Below are 25,796 nucleotides of genomic sequence, written 5' to 3' on the forward strand. Positions count from 1 at the left end.
CATTCTGAACTGGAAAAATGTCATCATCAGAGGAAGGTCTTGTCCATCTGTTATACTTTTTATGAAAGGTGAATCTAGTGGAGGGGATAAACAAAGCCCAAGAGAAGTACACTTTTTTTTGGACAATCTGGACCAAATCTTCTGCTGAGATCACTGGACAATCCCAAGAGATGACTTGCAGAGGCTGTGTTTTGTCTCCACTGCTGCCTTCCCTGCAGCCACCAACTGGTAGACAGGAGTCACTCTGCAGCAAACCTTTGATTTCATTTTGCTCAGGGTGAGCTCACTGAAGGCAAACCCAGTGACCCACTTGCAGTGAGCCTCCAGCAAATCTCTCTGCACTGTAACCAGTCTCGCTCACATCATGCCTGACTCTGGGTCCCACCACACGCAGCGCTGCACTGCGGGGAGAGCACTGCTGCTCTGGGGGGAAAACAAGGTGCCCTGGGACAGGAGGGACAAGTGGAGCCCTGCTGGAGCACCAGAACCCATGGAGCAGTCCTGGGGACCCAGTGGCAGCTCTGTTGTGTCACAAAGCCCATGCAGTTCTGGAAGCCCCAGGGGTGCCCAGAGCAACCCAGGGTGCTGGACAGCCTGCAGTGGCTGCCTGAGCCCCGGGCAGCATGGAGTTCCTGGGGACCACACAGCTAGCCAGTTACTGTGGCCCCAAGAAAAGCTGCCTGCTCCCAGATATAGCTCCCACCACCACCACCAAGGACACCTACCAGGCCTACTACCTTCCAGGCTACCGCCACCTGAGCAGCTGGCGGCCTGGTCTGTTCCACAAGGTGGTTTCTGTCCCTCCCAATGGTGACAATGGGCAATTTAAACCCAGCAGGCGGCCACCCACTGTCCTGCCTGGGTTGTGCTCCAGCCTGCATGCCCGCTACAGCACTCGTGACTGGCACCACTCTAACATGGTCCAGCTAAAAGGCTCTGAAGCCTCCAGGTACTGTGCTGGTAGAATGAACGTGGATTCAGTAAGACTGATGCAAGAGAAGGATCAACTGACTTACCAGATGCAAGAAGACAGCCAAAGAAATCTGGTAGAGAGGATCTCCGACATTGATTACTGGCGATCTGAGCTCATGTATGAGCTAGAGCGTCTGCTGAAAGAGAAACAAGCCTTGGAAACAACAAAGAAGCGTCTGGAATGTGCTGTGGATGAACTGCAAGGACCACTGAAGGTAGGTTTAACATTCCTAGTTATCGCCTGACTGCAAGATGAAAACTGCTTTATCTCTGTTGAATACTAGTGTGACTTTTACTGTTAGCATCACGACAGATTTTGGTGAAACATACTCAGCAAGAAAGAAATTTGGCCACTATGGGCTTCATATATGAAAGTCAACACAGGAACCTTATCAGGGCATTTCTGTGCTCTCTTCGCCTTCCTTTCTGCTTGAGGTGCCCAGAGGGTAAGTCTCCTTCAGACCCTGGCCAGTCAGCTCAGTACATTACAGCAGAGTAGAAAATGGCCCTGTAAGCTGCAATATCCCAGTATTCTTAACTAGCTCTGAATTTTATGCTCTTACTTGGTGAAAATAGTATTTTAACCCTAGAGAGCGTATAATTTGTGTTACATTCTGCAGTTCTCCAGAATCTTAAAGGCAAATTAATTGCAACAGAAAAAAAACACAGTAATGTAAGAGTTAGTGAACGATGCTACCAATAACTAGAGTTAAAGTTTTCTCATAAACATCTGGAATACTGCTGATGGAGACATGTCTATTGTGTTCCTATGCAAGTACAAATAGAAAACCAAATTCGGTATTCAACAATGACTTGTTTAGTTGTCTGTATCTGTACTGACTCAAAGTGTTGGGCTGAGGATGCTTTCTATGCAGGGAACATTTTCTGCTGAAATGATTTGTGCCAGCTAATGCTGTTTCATTTATTAGTATGGTTCTAAACAAGTGCATGGGACCTGTGGCAGGTTAACTGAATTCTCTATTGCCTGGTTATGCAGTCATTCTCTTGTACAGGTATGCAACTTCCGAAGCTTGGCATTGGGTAAGGCAGGATGAGGGGAGATAAGATGAAAGTATTTTTGCCCACAACCAGAAGTGGTGGTTTTGACAGCAGTCACAACCAAGCTCAGTCATGTTGAGGTGTAGACCTTGCTGCACATTAATAAGCAACTTATCAAATGGCAGCTATGATGGCAGCTAATCCTTAAAAGCATGTATTGACAGCTTAAGTAGGAAAGAGCCACTAAGATGGATCGTTTGAGCCACCTCCTATTCTGTTCCACCCTTAAGACATGGTCTTTACTTGACATGTCAGCTCAGTGGCCCCTGCAAACAAGGTTCAAGGTTTCACTCCATAATGCAATATTGAGCCTACTGCAAATGTTCTTTGCTTGCAGATAGCCATAGAATGCTTGTACCACCGTGAGAAGAGAAAGGGTATAGACTTAGTTCATGACAACGTGGAAAAGAACCTCATAAAGGTAAGATCAGACTTACTAATTTATTTTTCCAACTGTGGAAGTAACTAAAATCCAACCAAATATTTATCAGGGTAAAAGTATTGTGATAATTTCTTCCTTTCATTCATTTGGAAGACTGGGGAGGGGGAAGACGAAGAAACTAGGTAAAACTGTACCTACTGGGGATGGTCAATGTTCTGTTCATCCTTCTGGGAGCAAAAGGAACAGCCCAGCATTCTATGAGGTCTTGTCCAGTTCTGTCTTCCCTGATCCTATAAAAAACAAGGTAAAAACATTACTCAAGATTGTTTTCTGGGCCATGGTCTATAAAATAGCAGAAGTTCTTTGGTCTTACAATATAAAATGCTGTTTTACTGCCTTGATATATATATATATATATATATATATATATATATAATATATATAGTGTTACTGAACAAAGAAAATGAGACGGATAGTAGTGATTGCTTTTAAACAAGAAAAAATAAATCACATAACATTTTGCTAGCATATTTCAAAGAAGTTATACTGGATGTGTGTGAGGGCAAAAATAATAGAAAAGAACATTATGGGACAGTGGCATTTCTTCAAGCACTTTTCTGGATACAGAAGAATGTGCAGACTACTGGGATAACCGAGATGCATCTGCTGAGCCTACAACCTGCAACTTGAACTTTTAGTTTTAATGAAGAATCAAGGGTTAATATACATTAGCTTAAGTATTTCAGCACTTAATTTAGCCTGGGAATTCAAGGTAGGATAAAATACTGCTAAATGTTTCTCATGAACAGATGAAAACCCTTTTGTTTCAAAAAGAAAAATAAAGGCTGTTTGCCAGATCTCCCCAGGTGCTCCTGTGACCAGTGGAGTGAGCTAGACAGTGACAAGAAAGGCCAACAGAGGCTCATTTCGTAGTAACAGGAAAGCCAGTTCCAAAAGTTACTGTCAGTCCTACACATTCTATGCAAGTACAGAGACAGAGCCTGCAGTTTTAAATCTGGGCTGTCTTAATGACTTCAAAATAAAAAAAACCCACTTTATTCCCCATTTCAAAACTCACAAAACTGTACACACTTAGTGAAAGGATATGTTGGGCTAAAGCAGAGGTTTTTTTTAAAAGGAAAGATGCTGGAACACCGTAATGTCATTTGAGGGACCATAATTACCATGTTTGCCGTTTTCATATTGAGTACTTTACATTCATTTTAAGCTGAGTGGAACCAGGCTTGGAGTTTCTTCAACTAACACTTATAGTTTCGAAGAATATTACAATATACTTCCTCAGGGAGCCTGAAATTAGATTTTCAACCTACTCCACCATCAGCAAAATATTTGTACTAGGAAAATGCAGAAGCAGTTAGAGGGGGTAGTTTAATGGGTTAAAGTTCATGTTTCAAGTAGCTTCATTATACTCAAACCAAGGAAAATTTGCCTTTATTAGAATGACTCCATGCAATAAAATTTACTAACATGTTTGATAGAATATAAAAAGCCATACAAAACCAAGTCAAAAGACACAATTTCGTAGCACTAAGGGAGAGAGGGACCAAAACACATCCTTTCTTGACTTACACTACGTGTGAGGTATGCAAGATGGTTACAACATCTAGAATGGAGAATAAAAAGGGTACATTCACCAAGACAAATGAAGTTTGATAAAAGCATTGATACTGTGTTTTCCACTGTAGGAAACTGATGTATTCAAGGAATGCCAAGAAATACTGAAAGAACTTGCACAGAAAATCAGTCAACAGCTGGGGTAAGGCTTTACATTTAATTCCTGTTTTAAAGATAAGAACACAGAAATCAGTGTGGGCTAGTACCTAGTGAGACACTGGAAACAGCAAAGACAAAGCAGCATGTTGACCTGTTAGATGCTCATTGCCCTCCACTTTTAATCCTTACCAGTGATAGAATTTATATGTTGAAATGCAGAACAGCAATACTATTTAAAGATGACTAGGACTCAATTTTTCAAGCCACATTTAATCTGAAATCCTTTATTAAAATTAGGGACTACAAAATTATAACTTTGTTGTGCCGTTGTTGCTATGTTGCAATACTTGAGTGAAATTCAATGGATTTTTTTTTTCTTAATTATAAAGCTAAATCAAAGCAAATTTATTGACAACAGAAACAAGAATCTAAGCACATCCTAAGATATGAGAGGAGTTATGGAATGGAGTTACATTATTTTTATATATAATTATATATGTTTTTGTTATGGGAGGCTTTGGAATGTATTTTATTTCTTTGAGAGTACACAAATATTCTAGTGAATGCAAATTATATTGAAGTCTTTTCATTTAATTAGGCACAACTATTACGATAAAGTGTTCTGTTAACTACACACAACTGACACAAATCTTAAGTCATGCTTACGTGACATGATTCTCAAAAGAAACAGTTCAAGTACACACAGGCAAGGAAGATCAAATTGTACAGTTCTTGGTTACTACAGAAGAGGAGAGGAAGGCACAAGTAGATTTTATAAAAAATTGCTCTTATTAATGGCACTGCGGACTTGCATAGGTCATGACAGATACATTTCTGCAGTTCATCCCACTGTGGTAACATATTTGCTGTATGATCAGATGAAAGCTAAGTATGCATTTGGTGGCATGAACTGTGTGTATCTCTCCAGGCTGGCATTTCTGGTTCCTCTTGATTCAGTTCTGTCACCACATCAGCAGACTGATAGCAATGCCAATTGACAAGTGCAGCACGGAAACAGCAATGTTTGTAAGAATGTCACTGTGTCTGCTGTCTTCCTGATGCCCTGGAAAGCAAGACTTTGAGTCTATCTTTATCCACAGCACTCTTATTCTACCCAGGGACTGCCAGGCCTTCCCCCTTTTTGGAAGAGCTAAGGAGGATTAAGTTACTCCAAAAATTCTTGTGGGTAAGAAGGCAGAGATGGAGCAATGTATTTCCCTCCTTGTGATCAAGATGAGCAGAAATAATTAAACAGATCTTCCAGTGACACACAGTTTGAATCATGCTAAGTGAATGTCTCCCCAGACCAGGAGAGATGGGAAACCATAACCTTTTCTTTCTCCCTTACAGATGTGCTGGTATGAAGGTTATCACTGAAAACCTCCTCCCTTTTGCTCTCTGAGGCTTTCCTTCCTGCCACACAACAACTACATGTTGTTTTTCACCCTTGTGGCTGTCCGTCATCAAAATGACAAACGTTATTAAATCCGATGTGTTAAATACAATTCTTTGAGGAATACTCAGTAGGGGCTATAAGGGGTGAATGGTACAGCAGCTCCTTCTAGCTACAGTACAGCACCAGGCGTTTTTAAGACACTGTAAACGACAACTATAAATTGAAGCATTGTAGGAAGCTAATGAAAGCAATTAACTGTTTAGCACAGCAACAGCATTAAAGGTGGTTCAGAGTAAGTTAAGCTTTTCCCCTTTCACAGCATCAACAGAGATGCACAGCATGCCCTGGAGCAGGATCTTTCTGACAAGAACTCAGCCCATTTTATTGATGAGAAATGCTTTAACCTGAGGAACACATCAAACAGCATCAACTTTTACTATGGAGTGGAAAAAGCAGATAAGACGTGAGTATCAGTGACTGTTGTAGCCTTCCTCATCAGTGCTGGAGAGGGACATTTTACAAGGGCCTGTACTGACAAGACAAGGGGGATGGCTTTAAACTGAAAAAGAACAGATTTAGATTAGACATTAGGAAGAAGTTTTTCCTTGTGAGGGTGCTGAGTCACTGGCACAGGCTGCCCAGAGAAGCTGTGGCTGCCCCATCTCTGGCAGTGTTCAAGGCCAGGTTGGATGGGGCTTGGAGCAACCTGCTCTAGTGGAAGGTGTCCCTTCCCATGGCAGAGGGTTGGAACTGGATGAGCTTTAATGTCCCTTGGTATTCTGGTATTCTACTATTCTCTTTCCATGCTCCATGCTTTAAATAGGAGCTTGATTGCAGCACAAGTCTCTGAGAAGTGATTTAGAAAGAAGTGGCTTCTGTCTCTGTATGGCCCTGTTTTATCTTGGTGTGAAACCCTCCATCATCTTCAATTATTCTGTGCCTGCTAATGGCTGCCATTGTCGGAGGCCAGGCAGAAGCTGGCAGGCTGCAGCACCTACATCACTGATGTGGGGTGAACTGTAGTTTTCAACAAGGACCACTGTTCACAACCATTGCAGCTGACTCCTTGCCCTCAAACTCCTTTGTACAGGAAGCTCCCTCTGGTTTTGATTTAAGCTGTTTGGTGACCTTCAGGTTTCAAAACAACAAATAAAAATTCAGCTAAGGTGTGCAGTTGTGTGCAATGCGGTAAACAGCATGCAAGCACACACAAAGGACCATATATGGTTTCTACAAAAGTAGTTTGGGTTATTTGGAAATGAGTCCATCAAGCTATACTAAGATATGTATTAAATAGGATGATCAAAAAGATTTGATACAGCTTTAGCAGCACAGAGTGAACCAAAATTACTCAATTAAAATGTCCGAATTGCATGCAGTTTTAGAAGTGTTTAGTAGGAGTGGCTTCATCAAAAACTGTATCCAATCCAAAAGCGACAACAGAAGACAAGCAGCTTCCAATAGAGGGCAGTGTTTTTGTGCTAATGACTTAGTTCCCTTCTCCCTCTAACATGGCAGTATCTGAAAGGTGAGTGTGATTCGCAATCTCAAATTATAATGATTCTGTTTTGTCGGCTAAAGAAAAAAAAAACAAACACCCCAGTATTATTTATTTACTTATGTTCTGCTTTTCATTAAAAGCTCACTTCATGCACTCCTGAAATTCGGGCATACCTGAAGGAAACTTGGCAGGCGTTCTGCTGACTCTATTAACACCACCTACTTTTAGGATTAGCCATGAATAAAATTATTCTTGTCAGCTCTAGTAAAAAGCAGATTCATGTGGATAAGTTTCACAGCCTCCTCCTTTCTCACCAGCCATTATCCAAAGAAATGCCATTTTTCATTAACATTTTCCTGAAACCACTTGGCAGCCTGAGCCCTACCTGCAGCACTCCAGAGCAGAGCAGGTGTTTTCTGCCTCAGCAGAGCCAGCTGGATAAATTACAGTCTGAAAAAGCAATGTTGGAGAACAGCTTAAGTACAAAGTACTTCAGAAAGTCAACATGGAAACCTACTTGGAAATTTAATTCTTTACTGAGAAAAAGAAAATAATTCATCAGGCCATGGAGGGGGAAAAAATCACACAAAATCAAATACCCTGCAGAAAGTACACGGAGATTGTCTGGATCAGCAGCTGTAAGCACTGTCAGCTCAGGTTTACTACACTGATTTATATACTTTACTACAATATCAGGTAGGCAACTGCCTAAAATGCGTAGCTCTAGAATTCCAGAAATCTTAGGAAGAAGTATTTCAGTTTGGAGAGCAAAGAATACCCTCTGAAAAACTGAAGAATAAAAAAAGACCAGTGAGAAAACAAGCACTGACAAAATTAACTTCTTTCTTTTTGCTTCCCTTAATATTTACTCACAAACTAGTGATCTATCCCTGCAGAGTTTAACATACTGGCATAATTCTTAGAAGACAGGTTTGTGAGCAGACAGAAGTCTCAACGCAGACTGAAGTTTGCTTCAGCCTTTCAATTTGGCAAGTAGAATCTGTACCTTTTTATAAAATACCCTAAATATATCTGGGTGAAGAGAGCAGTGATCTAGTAGGCTGAGCAATGCATCAAAAAAGTGGTGAATTTGACATCAAACAGAGTAGCTTCTGCTGGATCAGCAGTTTTCAAGCCAGGGGCTCAGCCTGCAAATTCAGAGCAGTGCAGAATCCTGGTTTGGAAAGATCTGAGTCTTGGATTTATGTTCAACTGATCATGAAAACGATGGCCATCTTTGAGGCTTGGACATGAAGCCAAACATCCCAAAGTTTGTTCACGTGCAGGACATTGCAGCAAGAGTGTTCATAGGTGCCATTTTGCAGTGCATGAGCCCTGTATTCAGTCTGTAGATTTAGATTTATAGGCTTTGCTACAGTAAAGCCATTTCTGTTTTTCTCATAAATATTACTAAATTTAACTGTAAGACCCCTGAAAGTTAAAGCAGAGGTGTTCATTTTAATGCATGGAGAAGTAAGAGGGTGGAGATGGTTATCCAAATGACACAGCAGGACAGTGCTGGGGCTGGGAGAAACTTGTTGTTCTCCTTACTTGTAAGTCAGTGCTTTATTAATTTTCGTGCTATTGTTCATCCTGATAAAGGCTTCTACGAGGTTGGAGCCACATGCTTTATTATGCAAGTCATGCATGAGGTAGGCTGCTGTGATAGCAGACCAGAGCTGGCTGAAGAGCTGTGGAATGCTTCTTGCTCATTTTCTCTAAGCTAGGCTGGGCTCTCATGTTCTCTCATGGCTGGTGACACACAACTCTGCCTCCCCAAGATAAATATTTGAGTTCACAAAAGTAGCTGGTATTTGAGTCTAATTTGATGGTGTGTAATGTCCAAGAGATCATGCTGAATAATCTAATAATCATCAATGCCGCAAGCACTTTGAAACTTGACACAGAGAAATGAGGCAAATTTCAGGCTGAGGTACAGCAGGTATGAACTCAGACTGTCATCTAGCCTATTAAAGACTGAAAAACTATTTTTAATCCTCAATAAACAAAAGGTATGCAAGAAAAGCCCATTCTTTATACAATAGAACATAAAACTACTTATTTTGGAGTTGATGCCAGGGCCACTAAGACCATCAGTTAGCAGTTACAATCTTTAAGCAAGCCATAGAAACACTGTTGAAGCAACAGCTCTCCAAAAATATTTGCTCATTGTTGCCAAATCTTTGGTTTATAGAGGAAAAATAGAAAAAAAAAAGTGGGTATGAAACCCATAGAATCACCTGATACATGTGCTTGCAGGGGTTGCAATGGATTAATGCTTGGTGTTATTCAGTGTAGTTATCACTGAAAGAAAACAGCTCACCTGAGCTTCTATTTGTAAAATTTTCCTCTTGTTTTCAATTCCTTACTAGTGTTTCAGTTCCTGCAACATGGGCTAAATTCAGTGAAGACAATATCAGATACTCTCAGCATGCCAGGGCCAACTCTGTCAAGCTGCGGGAGGATACAGAGGTTGCACTGGAGAGCACCTCTGAGGAGATGTGGAATCAGTTCATCAGTACCAACTTGGCCTTTAATAAGCGGATTGCTGAAGTGGCTGATGCAAAGAACAAACTCCAAGCACAACTGGCCAGGGTAAGATTCACAATGAAGAACCTTGCAACAGCTGTCCATAATCATACATTGGTTATGTTCATTCTCGATTTACATGTTTTAAGTAGGGAAAGGACCTTGGATGGTATTTGGTCCTATTTTACATTTATTGATGATACTGCCTGGCCATTTTCTGACACAGAAATTGTGCATTAATTGCTTGCTTCCCCTCCCCCCCCCCCAATGAACTAACTTTGGAAAGTGTGCAAATAAAAAGGTCCACAAACAGCAGCATGTTTTTCAGATTTAGAGGAAGGAGAAGACTTTAAGATTTTACAGTTTCATTTGCAGCAGCAAGGGAAGAGTCCTAAACTAGCTAAAATTTAAAGTATTTACATGCAGGATGTCATTAGTCAACTTTTGACACTGAAGTTCCAAGTTTTCCTTCCCTTTTGATACATTTCCACATCTTTAGCTTGAATTTTGGCCTGAAAAAAACCTGATATTTCATAACAGGTCAGACAGTGAACTTTTTCAGTATTTATTCTGCCTTTGTCTTCATATTACGCAAAGCAGAAATGGCACAGAGACAGACCTGTATTAATCTCTGGCCGTTTTGCCTTTTTAGTAAGTTTTCACTGAAATAAATGACGTGTCAGAAGTGTATTAGTTGAATTTTGAAATATATATTTTGAAGTTAAGAGAGGTAGTTGAATTTTGAAATGCATTTTTTGAAATTAACAGGAGGTACAGCCTTTGTACTGACAGATAAATTCTTGTTAAGCTAGCAGGACTCACTGTGCTATTTTCATGTGACTTCAGTCAGAGTTCTGGAAGTTCTTCCATTAAGATTCTTTCTCTTATAGAGGAGCCTAATGTTCACTCATTTTTTTCAATGTGCATGTGGAAACAATAGAGTTTTCCTGCCATTCTATTTGCCATAAGTAGTTTAAGATGTTTTCAGGCTATTTTTAGGGACTCTTAGGAAAGTGTAAAGTAACCAGCTAAATATGCATTAAGCCACAGCACATAAATTCACATTTTTCTCTCTCCCCCTCCCCCCAGCTTGTAAAGTATGAAAGATGTTGAATGCAGGTTTTTGTGTGTTTTAGACTGTATATGATCTAGCCAGCTACAGAATTTTATCCCTGAATTGGCCATCCATCCAAATTTCTCCTGGATTTAAATCTATGAACATCTGCTTCACATTTTTCATTGACCTTTTCTAATGCTTTTAAGTGTCTCTTTTATAAAAGAACTTGTAGCACACGGCAGCACAGAGTGCACATACGGAATCACAAAGTACATATGAGCAGGGATTTTGCCATGGAGTCCATCCAACACTGACCTAACTTTTGACAATTGGAAAGGGAAACCCAATATTTATGTCCCTGTACTGTCACACCATTAAATAGCAGTAATAAGCTATCTGGAGAAACTTTAGTAATTTGTGTAAAGAGTAATTAGTTTGTACTATATACATGGATAAAAAAAGTATCAAATAAGACTGCACTTTAAGAACTAATGCTGCTGTTACTACTGAGCCACTAGTTAGCACATACAAAGCAGAGATCCTTTACTCATCACGAACTCCATAGCAATGTAGTTATGTCAGAATAACAAAATGCTAGAGGATGAGAAAACTGCATATGCTGCTGAGGAGTAATCCAGTGTTGTCAAAGGAAAGGAAAATACAATACATTTACTGAGCAAAATCTTTGCTGGTTAAGATGTGGGTGAAATTATATGGTCGAAGTTCTGTTAATTCTCTTGCTCATGACCATACCTCAAAAGGACAAGAAGAAAGAGAAGGCTAGTGAGAGCAGAAGGAGGTAGTGCTCATTTAACTGTTTTTGCACTGACTTCTCAAGCAATGAATGCTACTCTCAGAGATATCCTTCTTTCTGGCAAATTATTTTCCTAGCTAAGCAGGCTAGCACTATAAAATGAGAGGAAAATGAGCATAGAAAAGATTTGCTATCTTGGAACTGTGAAAAGCTATCCTTTTAATGAGGTCTGGAGCTCTTTTTGGAATGGGAAATACTTTTCTGATTTGTGAAACAGCAAAATCTCTTCCAGACCAACCCAACCCTGAAAACTGACCAAAACCCTAAAACCTACAGGGAATCTCCTGCAACCATTTGTTTCTGAAGTCAGTACCCTGAAAAAGTATGCTCTACTAGTGTCTGTCACTGATACTGTGGTGGTGGCTGTGCTGTGTCCTGTGGTTAGACTTCATCATATATATACTTAAAATATTTCTTCTGGCCTGATCTTTTTTTTTTTTAATTTATTTTGTATGTGTATATATGTAGCTGTTTTATATTATTACATATGCCTATATGTCTAATGGCTTTATGGCCGCAAGTTTACAGTCCTGACTTGCTGTACAAGACTGTCATTACTTCAAACTTGTTTAGGGAAATCCACTAAAAATCCAAAGGGAACATGGGCATTGTTCTAGTAACGATCTACTGGAACATTCTGGCATTGCTGTACTTAAATTGTAAAGGGACAGAGAACTTGCTAAATCCAGAAGTATCTATAGAGAAGGCAAAAGAAATCAGCTTAACACAGATAGATGGTTTCATTAGCATCAGGAACTCAAAATCAAGATCACTGTTCTCCTTGAAGCTCTGATCTCTACAGGCACTGGCTTACAAAGAGGAATTTCTACAGGATTGACTAGTGACCTGCAGGCAGTTCAGACTTAGTGCATAACCAAGACTTCTTTCTGACCCTAAGATCAAAAATACCTCATTTCCCTTTCTGTCCCAACTGCACAAGTCTATGATTAATTTATTATACTTGATTCTGGGATTAATCTTGGTCATAACAATGCAAGATTCATTCAGAATTTGGATAGCAGAACTCTGGAAATACGAGGTGCTGGAGACAGAAGCCCAGAAGCCCTAGCTAGGTATGTGGCAAGGATCACAAACCAAAAACAGCATTACAGCTCCACTATGCTTCATCATCACTGGGCTCACAGAGCATGTGGTTGGTTGGGGATGCAAATATTCTGCAAGAGTCTAATCACAGTGTTATAACTGTGGTCAGGCTCAGAGCTGCTGGAGGACCAAATTTTTAGGCAAGTGAAGAGAAAATACAGTGTAGGCAGTTCAGTGTAGAAGAGGGTGGTATGTTGTCTTCAGTATACCTCCAGAAACACTTGAATTATGCCAAGAGACATTATGGTAAAGGTATTTTACATCTGGTGTAAAAGTACACAAATCTTCAGGAAAAGAAGGAAAACCTTTAATCAAGGTGCCAGCCCCTCATTAATATGTTTGCATCTCTTTTCCATGAAGTTACTATTAATGTAAATAGTTACCTTGGCTCCAGCCTCCTGGAAATAACCAATAGGGCAGGTTGTTTATATACATCAGCTCTGGGAATCAGCCAGACCAGACAGCAAGTGACATGTTTGCATAGTTCAGTATTTATACGGTACCTCAATAGCAGATTATCCCTGCCAGCTCCAACACCTGTACCGTGTTCAGAAGTGTTTCTGTGTCCAGAGGCAGAATGCCCAGCACCACCCTTCCTGCAGGTCTTGCTGTTCCACCACCTGAGAGCACAGGGATCAGAAAGAGACTAAAAAACCTGGTACATGTTTAGTAAAAACCATTAAAAAATAGCAATGCACTCCAGTAAATGAGTTGCCATGATTCTAAGAGTGTTTCTACTCTTAACCTATACCTGAATATTGACTTTTAGTCGATACCTGAAGAGCCCGCAGTATTTTGTTTCAGTAAGTTACTCCATCTCTTAAATAAGTTACTCCCTGAGAGTCTCCATCTTTCACACATTTTTCTTAAATTTATTTATAAATTTAAGGAAAAAAAACTTCCCTATCTTAGCAACTCTTATGTTTATATAGTGGCTAGAATAATTGAATACATCTTATTTGCACTAATTCAAGGGATAAACCTATTTAATTTTACAACTTGCATAAAATATAGAGCAAAAGCCAGGAAAACTTCTGTGGCAATAAAACCAGAAATTGCCCACCAGCCTCTGCAATAGTTTTCAAACTCTTTATCTGAGAAGTGCTGAACAGATCCCTCTTATGCTGTTGGAAAGCACAGAGCCTGTTCCTATGAACAGAAACACAAAGAGATATTGAAATCTGATGGGAGGTGCCCATGCAAGAAGCCTGTAGGAGGGGTGCAGCAATGCTGTGAGCTGCAGGAAGGATATGTGTATAGCAACAGGAGTACTTTCCCCCTGGCACTTGCCCCATAAAGGCTTTCATCTCAGACCGCAGTGTATCCTCACATGACTTTTTTCAACTCAGTTTTGTTGATTTTTTCCCTTATGCCTTAAAATTTCAGTTATTTACAGTATTTCATGCCCATTCATAGTGGCTGGGTATGCAGTTAATCTTATCATTAAATCTTGGAACCTGCTTGAGAGTTAAGTTTTCAGATGATTAATGAAGGCCGACTCAGAAGTGGTTGGCAAGGTGGATGCTGGTTGGTGTAGGTAGCTCAAACTTGCCTAGATAAACCTGTTTGAAGGAGGAAATAGTTACTTAAGCTAGGAACAGACTTTCACCTAGAAACCAAGAGAAATTACAGCTGAAATCTCAGACACTCACTTGAAGCCAAAACTAGATTTTTCTCTCTTAAAATTGTTGCTTGATCCCATGAAATCATAAGGACTTGCATAGACTGACTACATCAGAGTACTCACTGTGGTCATGTAGCAAAACCATGCAGGAAAAGCCTGGCTCCTCAGCATGCCATGCAGCAACGCTCCACTTCTTGGATTAGCCTGAGGGGAACATGAAATGGGGAAGGCTAGAGCTGTCATAACTCAGTAACATCCACTGCACATCAGGATGTAATCAGGTTGTCATGAATCCAAGAGTCTTTATTTGTAAAATAACCTTAATGTCTTCTTACACTGAGACACAGGGCTAAGTAAAGGCAGCCTGGATGCGAGATACTGCTGTCACTGATAGAGAAAATAACTTCTCTCTGCCACAACATTCATATGTGAGAAACTGAGGTGGTTGCTACTTCTTCTGCTCCCTTCCCTGCGACCCATCTGCACTCAGGCAATTCATATCGGCTTGGCAAAGAGGATTCAGTTCAAGGCAGCAGTGCTCATAAGTATTTATAAAACCGTTCCTTGTTCTCAGATAAGACTGTCTTGCAGAAAACACAGATGGACATCTGCAGCAGCTTTTCGAGAAAGGAAGCATTTTCACGCTCTGAAGAGTCACGAGAGAAATAACATTTCATTGACTCTGAAGCCCGGGCAAATTTCGCTTACCGTGACTGGGTTCACATTTCATTAGTGACTAGAAAGAATGTCATTCCTGACAAGAAACAGAATTGCCGAGCAGCTGTATGAGCCAGAGCTGTTTTGCTCTGGCACCATCTTTTTGCTAGAGACATCTCTCTGTTAAAGGGATGTATACCCTCCTCTGAGATGAGAACCTGGACAAAACAGAGCACGCCCAAGGCCCAAACTGCCTGTTTCATTGTTATTTTGACTCGGTTTAGCGAAAACACGTTAGTGACATAGTAATTTATTTTGTTCTCCTACATGATGGTGCACTCTAAAATTGCTGCTCCTGCAGCACCTGAAAGTGCGATACAGTGTAAACTGGAGAAGAAGCAGTAACAGAACTCTCGAGGCTTATTCTTGTTCCTCAGTAGTTAAAAGCGGAGCAAGAGAGTATGCAGCCAGTTAAGCATCTTCCTGTGTATAGTTAGGGGCTCCTCTGTTATTTGGAAAATATTTTAGGAAAACCAGGCCAAATTAAATGATCCCATGGTTTTACTTTTCGTAAAGCTGCTTTAGATGGAACGGGTTGCCCAAGGAAGTAGTGAACGCTCCATCCCTGGCGGTGCTCGAGGCCGGGCTGGATGGAGTCTTTGGTGACCTGGTTTACTGCGAGATGTCCCTGCCCATGGCAGAGGGCTTGGAACCGGATGATCTTAAGGTCCTTTCCAACCCTAACCATTCTATGATTCTATAAAATAAACGTCTTGTACATTTTTAGGACCCACGGAAAAGTTAAATAGATGTTGATCCCATATAAACGTGAAATTGATTTGAGTCTTTTCAGAGATTGAAGTAAAAAAAAAAAAAAAAAAAAAAGCCAGCATACTGGAATTCAGCGGTAGGACGATTTTTATATGATTGTAAATTGTTACACTTAACCTTTTGGCTAAGGCAGGCCCAGAGTTCCTGCATCTTCTGTTTCAATCTATGCGGATCAGAGCAATCTCGGTTAGGACGCAGATTAAACGTCCAGATGTATACTTGAAACCTTTGGTTTTAAAGTACGGTATTGACAATGTGATATTTCCCTCTTTTCTATGACAATGTCGTGTTTAAGATAGTTGAAAATGCTGGGGATTTTAGAGGTATCCCTTAGCACAAACAGAACTTGTGAATTTTTTGTGAATGCTTCAGCTTTCAGATCTGTTGGCTGTTTCTACGCCAACACTATTCCCATTGTTACAAAGTGTTTTATATAAAAGCTTACAATATTCCCAAATCTGAACCCAATCTCTCCTCTTCTGATATGCTTGATGAAGTGTGCCATGAAGGTATTTTCTCTGGGCACAAACTAAATCAGTACTTCTCCTCAGTACAAAACTCAGTCGTCCCGTGTCAGTATACACAACAAAGGCACGAAAGTTACTCTTCCCAATGGTTCTAACTCTGCTTCAGTACTGTTAAGCTATCTGAGCTCGTTACCTGCCCCTGGCACGTTCTGTTGAGGAGTCTGTGGTGGTTTTTTTCTTTTAAATGTGCTTTTCTTCTTAAGAGATTCCTGGACTATTCCCCACCACCATCTGATGAAAAAATACACCAAAACTTGCAAAGTCATAAAACAGTGACCTGCAGCGAAGCTTCAAAAGACACAAACAACCCCTAAACCCAGCAAGAGTAAGGGACACGGTAATCTCTGTTAAAAATTTAACAGTAAAAGCTGTCAGGCAGGTCCAAATTAATTTCAGATTTGAGATCTGGGTTGTACTTGTAATCCAAGGATTGCAAGGTATCCTAATTTTACTCTGAAATAATGTCTAATAATAATGTCTGAAATAATGTCTGAAATAATTTACTCTGAAATAATATCCGCTAAAATGAATTGTGAAGTCAGTCATAATTACACCATTTATTTAATTACATGTGGTAAACTCAACAAATGTAACTTTTACAGAATAGTTTGGATGAAATATGGAAATGTGGATGAAAACATTTTTAAAAAAGAGAGGGAAATATCAAATAAAAAATTACCAAGAGGCTCAGGAATGTTCCTCCCATCATGTTACCTGGCTGCTGCTGAGCAGGCCTTGGAAACAGCAAAGTAACAAGGATAGCTGTCAGACTGTAGCCATGTTAGAAATGCTGATGTTGTACATAAGATGACGATGCCTACATGATGATACTGTGCAACTTCAGCACCTCCTTCTCTCAGTCTGTCTGTGACAAGCCTGTAAGTATCATGGCCTGGGTGAAGTGAGAGAACAGCAAGAGTGCAGTTTTCTACAGGCTCTCAAGTATTTGTGCTATAGCACAAGACTTTACTCATGTCCTGGAAGGGAAAGTTTCCGAATGGGCAGCTGCTGGAGCCAGTGCGTCACCACACTCTCCTAGGAGCATGCTGCTCAGCTTTTGTTGTTTTTTTGCTTCCTGCCTTTGGAGGTCATCCAGAAATGACGCAGACTGGTGCAACGCTGTCTGGTGATCCTCCCCACCAATCTGTTCATGTAGAGCAGGTTATCTAAACCATTTGATCCAATGTGTGGCCAAAGTGAGTAATTGAAAGCTGTTTGTACAAAGCTGCTGCAGCAGTGGAAGTGGTTCCCCTGAGGCTATTTATCTTTGTATCCCTTAAATGATGACACCTTTTTCTTTAAAAAAGAAAAGTAATTTGAGAACACACAATAACCCCAAACCACATCCACTTACGTGCAGCCAAGCAAGACTTAAAGATGGATCCATAGTTTGACATTTGAATTTTGAGTTCACAGGCAGGTTTAAACAATATTTTTCCTTAGCAAATGAATAAGCAGTTTGTTCAGTAGCATGAATCAGTTCCCTTGGTTGTGCATAATATGCCTGCAGGCTACTCAGACCTTTATGAGCAGGACACCAGAGCACCAGTGAAACGTGGCATGGGAGTGTAGTTACTGCACACTGTGCTGACACAAAGTGGTATAAGGATTGGACAGAAAACTGAGTTTTCAGTGACTTTTGGGTGAAAGCTCTCTTTTCATGACTAATGAACTACTGGATTCTCAATAAAGAGTAACATTTTCTATCTAGACTTCAGAGCTTGCCCTTTTCAAACATTAACATTGTGTGAATTTGCAGGCTGTGCAAGATCTAAATACTTCTAGTCATTTCTAGATACAAGACTACTCTTGTCCTGTGTCGGTTATATTTATGGGGGAAGTGCATACATGGCAGTGCTCTGAAGAGGACAACAGAGTCTCTTGCTTATCCTGGTGTCACTAGGGGAACACCTATGTGCTTACTGTGTGAGCAGGGAGGCCTAACTAGGTGCTCTCTGACAACACAGCACAGTATGTCCTGTAAAGGAATGGAAACAAATGTCAGGTTTGATGATTACCAGCATTCATGCACTTGAAAAGTTAGTACTGAATTGAAATACATGGGTTTGTGGTCTTGCACCGTACTTGCACTGTAGCCACATATGAATGCATCAGAAGATTTGAGAAGAGTCGGGGTTCAGAAAATCACTCTTCCAGTTCTCTCTGCTAGCTGAGCTTAATGGAAACAGCCTTTCCAAGAGACAGTTTATACATGGACAATCTGCTCAGTGTGGTCTGTATTAGAATCAGTCATTTGAAGATGCAGAAGGAAAAACCATCCAATACATAATTTTTTTTATGCAAGCAGAATCAAAGAGTAAAGGGCACTTCACCATTACAGAAGCATTGTCCCATAGTACTGGACTGGTTTGCTATAGTCAATCCTTATACAATAAGGATTTTATGTGGCAGAGTAGCAGCACTGTTATCTAAAATACTAAAGACTACTAAATTTCTTCCCTGGGTCCTCTTAGAAATTTGTGTAATGCTTCCATAATCTGCTGCAGTACAGTTCTGTGCCCATGCCCTTTGATGGCTTCCTGCTTTCCTTCCACATGTGGAATAAACACAGGGTACCTACACTGCTTTCAAATAGAGAGGGCAGGAAAAAAGTTTCTTGCAGAAAATATTAATTTTATCCTTTTGTCTAACCTGATTTCAGCAATTAGCACTAAGTGTAAGAGAGCTTGTAACCTAATTTCACTGAGTAGATTAAATTGTGATAATACGAATCAAAACAGGACAGAAAGCATCTGCACAGTGACTACACTGCATACTTAACTATAACATGAGCAGCATCACTCTGGGGAGCTGGTTTCAGTCATGGCTCAGAAATGAGTGCTCTGGTCTGCTCAAGTTGTGCTGTTTCATTGATTTGCTCCATAAAGGTGAATCACCATTTCCAACTGCTGACCAAGAGAGGAAGTCTTGTCACCAATAAAGCTCAAAGTCTGAACCACAAAGGTCCTACCCAGAATCTGAACTGAGAATGGAAGTCCTCTGCTCCACCATGAGTGGAAAATAAATAACACACTCAAATCTTTTCTGAAATTGAGACATGACTTTGCCCAGTTCTTACTGGGCTGATACCTGCTCCTATGTCTCATTGTTTTTACTTTGAATTACACTTTTTATTAAAAAAGAAATAAACCTACTTAAAAGTTGCTCCAAACTGTAAGTAGAATTAAGGTAAAAGGCTGACATCCTCACATAGCCCACTGCACTAACAGAACTACAGCACAGTGACTTTGGCTCACTCACACACAGCGAGGCATAGCATGGGAAACACGGCTGCAGGGACAGAGCCAGAACATAAACACAGGAAAGGAGGACCCTGTTGAGCAGCGGGTGACCTCCAAAAGCACTGTGTACCCTTTGCCTCGAAGCCCTGGTACGTCCCCACAGGTTTCTGTTTTAGTTCACAATGAAGGTGAACAGTAGAAACAAAGGATAGGACTGACAGGCTTTAAAACTCTCCCTGAAAAATGTTCACTTGCTCACCCGGAGCCTGTCTAGGAACTGGACCTCCCCTCCGTGCCTCTTAAGGAGGTTATAAACAGCAAAGTTCTGACTTCTGAGCAACAGAAGACCCAAATCCTCAGTGGTTTCAGGGAAAAAGAAAGGTGTGGATGATGCATAATGAAGACATTTGATTTCATTAAGTCTCTTTCCCTTGGTTTTTATCTATAGAAATAAGTGTGTGTAACTGGTGAAATTATAGACAATATGTAAAATGCTGTATCTAACAATGCATTCTTGTAAGTAGTTCTGCTGCAAATAGCTACTGAACTGCACTGGATTATCTAAAACACAAGCTAATCCACAGCAAGTATCTAATTAAAAAGGAACCACTGCAGAATTATGGTAATTTACTACCATTAGCTTTGCTGTCTTCCATACTGTGTTCCCTTCACAGTCTGAACTCTTCATAGAATTTTTCCCTTTCAGACTGCAAGGGAATAAAAGCTGCATGCTTTTATTATTTTATGAATGTAGACAATAAAAGCTGCTTTTTGGGTGAAGATGCTCTCAAGCTAGCTCTGTGAGAGCCAGCCTTGGACCCAAAGGGCTCAGAACAGTATGGAGACCTGCCTTCAAATCAGTACAGTTCATATACTGCTGCTCTAGGGCCCAATTTGTCTATTGCAACACTGCATTGCTGTAACGGTTGAACTGCTCTGGACAGTGCTAGTCAGGACATAGTTTACATTGCTCTACTATACAGCATCAACAAGCCCTTAAGTATTTGGACTGGGGTGCAGGTTCCTGGCATTAACTCTGGGTTTTGTCTATAAATAACCTTTCAGCAGCAGGAACTAATGCATTTCTCAAACCACATGTATCACTGGCAAACCTGGTACAGCTTAGTGTGTAGTCAAGATCTAAATAGCAACCTAATTTAAATCACATTATGCCTTTTTTTTGTGGTTATTGAAATTCAAAGTACACTGATTTTAGTAGAGTGGCTGAGAAACTACAGTAGTTCAATTTGTTGTCTTCCATTTTAAAGCTGTCTAAAGGCAAAAAAACCCTTGATGAACCTGTTCACCACAGTGGCTGTAATGAATCCTGATCGATGAAAGGAACAACAATCAATTGTCTGGGAAATGTTGCCTGAATATAAATATTTTCTCCATTCTTTAAGGCTGAGCAAAACTTTTCCCTTGCAAGTTTGCTAATTTTTACATACAGATTACAGCAAATAAGCAGCATCTGCAGAATTTATAGGGATAAGATGATTATATGATTACATGGACTGCAACCAAACACTATGCTTTACTACTTCCATGGGCCTCTCCTTTGTGGTGATATTGCCATCCCATATCTTCTACATTTACAGCCTTTAAAGAAGTGGCTCTTCCCTCTACAGCTCCCAATGGAGTTTTCAAAACTTTGAGAATTTAGTTTCAGTAGGGAACTATGACTTGTGTTAATGTGTTCTTGCAGCAAACATGCCCTAAATGCTTGGAGTACGGAACAATTTCAGAGGGAACGTATTTAATTCCTTCTCAATTTTTATGAGGCAAAAGGAAATAAGAATTGAATGAAGGTTTAAATGAAAGCGACAGTTAATTGAAATTTTACCTTTAAAAAGTGTTCATAGATCAAGCATCAGATTTTTTTTTATTTAGGAAAAAATTAGGTAATAAAGCAAAATGCAAATAAGTCGCCGTAGAGCGATAAACACCACCCCTATGAAAATGTCTTTGTCACAGAAAAACACAGTTGGCATTTCCCCATCACAATAAGTCAGTGCTTCTCTTCTGCTTGTAATAAAATTGTATTCCAATTTGCCTACAAATTTCTTCATTTTATTATAGGCAAGAGGCTGCACATTTCTTAGTGGAAGCTGTTTGCCTGATTTTGGGAACAACTCCATTAAATGTTTCCATAAGATGTATGAGTGTAAAGCCCCCTCCTTCTGGCTCTCCTATGACATTTGATTACCATACGTCCCTTTAAAGAAATGGCAAGATCAAACCAATACTATACAAATTCATCTGATTCATGTGAATTTATGGTGATCTCCTCCCCTAAATTAAGCAAAATGACATTCTAAACTGGAAGTAGTTCTGACAGGAGTGTTTAAAAGTGAGGTGAGTTCTGATTTTGTATGCATATGAAGCTTAAAACCATTCTGCTTTGTTCAGGTACTTCAGGAAATCTTCCAGACCGAAGATACAATCATGTTATTGGAGAGATCCATAAAGGCAAAGGAGTATCCACTGAAAGTGGCTCAGACCCGCCTGGAAGGACGAACCAGACGACCCAACATAGAACTCTGCCATGATGCGCCTCAGTTTCAGTAAGTAAAGGCCAAACTACCCTCTCCCTTCCTTCACCAGCCACTCAAGAACAGGAAATTTAACAACAGTATGAATGAATCAGATGAGATTAGACTTGCATCATGATACAAATTCTGGGAGGAAGAAGTAAAATCCAAGTAGCTACACTGAAATAGTAGGCCAAAACATCTAATGTTCAATGTGTTTAGTTGCCTTAACTGTCCTGGGAGAAGGACTCTAAAGAGCTCAATTGCTTGCTGGTGACCGGTGTCTTTTGGGATTCAGTCTCATATCCAAATTGGGATTTAGGAATTGGTTTTAATCCCATTCTGTATGAAACACAATATTTCACTTTAGGAAATACCAAATTTTAGAAACATGTTATCCCAGACAAATGTCTTTAAATGCAAAAAACCCTCTCAAACCTATCTAATAGTCAAGTTCTTTAAAAAGTTAATTGCAAATAAGCATGAGGCAATTACTGCCTTAACTAATTTTCAGCTCTGTAGTGACTCCAATATCATCTTGGTGCAGGTTAGCTCATTTGAAATACATTTTGGTTATATAGCTGTGGGGGCTTCCCAGCACATGTTGGCATCAGCTTGGTGACCCCTGTGTTGTGATCCACTGTATAGCGTGTACTGTGTCTTCCTGGATATCGAAGATGATGTCTGAGATACTAGCCTTCCTTCCCTAAAGACTGAATTTTAATCCCACTTATCTTTCTCCAATCCAGTTGGAACACAACAGTGTTCCAAAAAAGTGTATCTTATTTAAAATTCTGTCTTCCAAATATTCTGTGAGGGGAGTTTCTCAAGAAATACTGTTCCTCCCATAGCTGGAGGGAGTTTCACAGTCCAGTGAAAAGAATTCTGTATACTTTTATGAAAAGTAGCAAGCTATTCCCTTTTTATTTTTGCCTCCAGCAAAATTCCGCTGTATACAAGAGCTTCATTTACAAGGAGATTAATGAAGTACATAATGCTTAAACTGAGGATTTATATTATTTTTCCTAAACAATGTTTTGTCAGCTCAAAAAGCTTCTATTTAAACAAGGAAGTGGCAATCAATCATGGTTTATTGCACTGGTATTTTTCCAATTTTTCTAACTCCTTAAACCATAAAATGTACAATGCAATATACCTTTTTTTCCATCTTACACTTCTTTAATTGGATCCCAACCTTTCCTTTGGCATATCCATATATTAGATTTCTTCAACTTCATGCTCTGCTCTCCACATCCATTCTGTCAAAAAATATAATTTTGGATCTGAATTTTTTATATCCATTTGGGGAGTTTTATTCATGTGGCTTTTCATTACACATAAATCATGTCTGTTCTAGATGCAGGAGTTCAGCTGTTATAAACCGTAAAAACCAGTGATTACACAGTAGCATTCACTTAGCAGTTACATTTACTACAGGAGCAGATCATTTCCCACTTCAGTCACCGTCACACCATCAATTAAGTAAGCAAATAAACTACTATCAGCATTTTATTAAAAAAACAACCCCACACAAACCCCAAGATGGCCTTAAATACTAATACATAACTCCAGCTTTATACTCACTCTGAGGCTTGTTCTCTCCTTCCTCCCTGAAAATCTCTTCCAGAGAAATGCCTGTAGCTTTATGATTGATACCGGTCTGGTCAGCAGGATCACATGTATCCAAGATATAAAACTTGTTTGATTTAGGATCAAAAATGCAGTGCACAAAATGCACATTGTCCCTTCTTCATCCCACAATTGCGAGGGATGCTGTTGATGCTCCAAAGGGTCCTGTCTAGAAAAGTCTGGAAGCTCTATTTCAAATCACTGGAACATCTTTGAATATTTTCTTTAGAGTGAGAGGATATTAACATGACATACTTAAAACCAAGTAGTATATAGGGGTTCAGAATCAATCTAACATAACCTAAAAGCTAGTAGGAATAAGAGCTTCACAAGCTGTTGTACAGCTACTCGGGAGTATTTTAGGCTTAACATATGCACAAGTGTTCTGTCAATCTAATATGACTTCTGATAGTTTAACCAAAATATTTATACAAATACACTGTTGGCTAGATGCAGGTATAGTGACAGAAAATTAGGATAACCTATTCTCCTTTCTCCAATGCAAATGAATTTTGCTCTACCCAGCTCCCTGATCCAGAGCAGGTTATGCTAGATGCTTTAGCTGATCCAAATCAGTGGATATTATATTCATCATAGCTGCAATTACAAACAGAAATTCTGACAGGGTATTTAAAATTTGGGCACTTTTTTTCTACCACAGTTATTGGGTGAGCTCATGTCTCAAAATGTATTTTCCCAGAGACAAAATGCTATCTGAGAAAGAAAAAACATTTCCTAATTTCACTTTTTAAGGATTTTTTGCTTTTAAATGATGTTATATGTATTTCTCTTATGTGGTCTAAAGCAAGAAGGAATTCAGTCCAATAGCTCAACTGTAATAGGGAAAGAAAATATCAAATGAACCACTTCTTTGTAACATGTAAATGTTATCTAAGTTTGCTGTTTATTTAAAAGGAAGTGCTGATGTTGGCACATGTTCTCTGTGTGTGCTGCCAACTTTGTAGTTGAAGGGATTAGACACAAATAAATTAATAAAGCCTAGTTTTTCTGTGCTGAAACAACTGGGACTGTCCCAAAACAGGTTAAAGTGGATTCTGGAATATTCAATCTTTCTTATTTCTATAGTGCACTGAGCAATTAACATAACATGAGACAAAACACAAAGCTGACAGTATTAAAGAGTTTACCAGCTCGGGGACTATCCAAGACAATTTGCCATATCTCCAGTGATAAGCCACTGGAAGAAATGTGGTTACTATCATCTCACAGAAAATATTGATTTCAGAGCCCTACATTCAATGGTTATCCTGGCAAGTGACTCTTGTTCCAGTTAACATCCTTCAGTGCCAAATCTAGACCGCTCAGCACATCCTGCTGCACAGATTCAAGCTAGCATGAGCTACATCAGCACTCTGCAGTAACATCCATCCCAAATATACTTCTACAGGACCACATCTAATTGCTCAACACAGCTGTGCTAGCCCTAGAAAGGCTATACAAATGAGAGGCTGCAAGTGAAGAAGATAGATAGCAATTAGAAAGAAATACCAAATCAGAGCAGCTTATTCTGCTATTAAAGGGCAAGGCAAGCAAGAAATCATCATTTACATGTGCTATGCAAGCTAGTTGGGCAAATAAGTTTCATATTGATTCAGTCCAAGGCAGCTGTTTAAATCCATCCTAAAAGCGTGACCTGTCCACTGTCAAAAAAGTAATGCACTGAGGTTATGCAAGCAACCTGTCCCTTTCTCTTTTATCAGGCTTGTGACTGAAATTTATACTATAGATGACACCATACAGACCTTAAAGCAACGTCTGCAAGAAGCTCGTGATACTCTGCACATGCTGATGGTCAACAAATCAAACCTGGAACATGACATTGCTGTGAAAGCAAACTCCCTCTACATTGACAAGAAGTGCATGGACATGCGCAAAGTCTTCCCCAGCACCCCACGACTCATTGGTTACACTTGAGTTGTAACCTTTAATAACATAAAAGTTGCAAAGGTGCAAATATTTCCTGAAGAAAATCATTAGTATTCTGTTTTCTCAAGTAATAAAGCCCAGTAGAAACAAACTTCTTAAAATTAATATCAGGCCTCTTTCCTTTGACCAACCTCATAATCTCAGCTGTACCTGTTACTTATTCAAACAGAATTAGTAGACTTATTTTAACAGAATCAGACCACATGAAAATAAGCAGACAGATATGGCAAGGTATGTGAGTTACTAGCTAGAGATAACGT

At 39.8% G+C, this 25,796-nt stretch overlaps 1 protein-coding gene and 1 long non-coding RNA gene across 2 annotated transcripts; one reads left to right on the forward strand and one right to left on the reverse strand.

Moving 5' to 3' along the window:
- Positions 1–532: 532 nt before the first annotated feature.
- Positions 533–25,641, forward strand: TEKT5 (tektin 5). Its single transcript, XM_062639380.1, has 7 exons — positions 533–1,187; positions 2,369–2,452; positions 4,120–4,190; positions 5,863–6,006; positions 9,417–9,639; positions 21,839–21,993; positions 25,311–25,641. Exons 1-7 carry the CDS (start codon positions 624–626, stop codon positions 25,522–25,524), a joined length of 1,455 nt encoding a protein of 484 aa, XP_062495364.1. The 5' UTR covers positions 533–623; the 3' UTR covers positions 25,525–25,641.
- Positions 2,459–25,317, reverse strand: LOC134174432 (uncharacterized). The gene is made up of 2 exons (XR_009968642.1): positions 23,136–25,317; positions 2,459–2,703 (listed from the first exon to the last, which is right to left on the reverse strand). It is a non-coding gene; the product is annotated as an uncharacterized LOC134174432 (long non-coding RNA).
- Positions 25,642–25,796: the final 155 nt, after the last annotated feature.

The sequence above is a fragment of the Pezoporus occidentalis genome, unplaced genomic scaffold (genome assembly GCF_034315485.1).
Source record: "Pezoporus occidentalis ecotype Australia unplaced genomic scaffold, CSIRO_AGI_Poc_V1 ctg60, whole genome shotgun sequence".
NCBI lineage: Eukaryota > Metazoa > Chordata > Aves > Psittaciformes > Psittacidae > Pezoporus > Pezoporus occidentalis.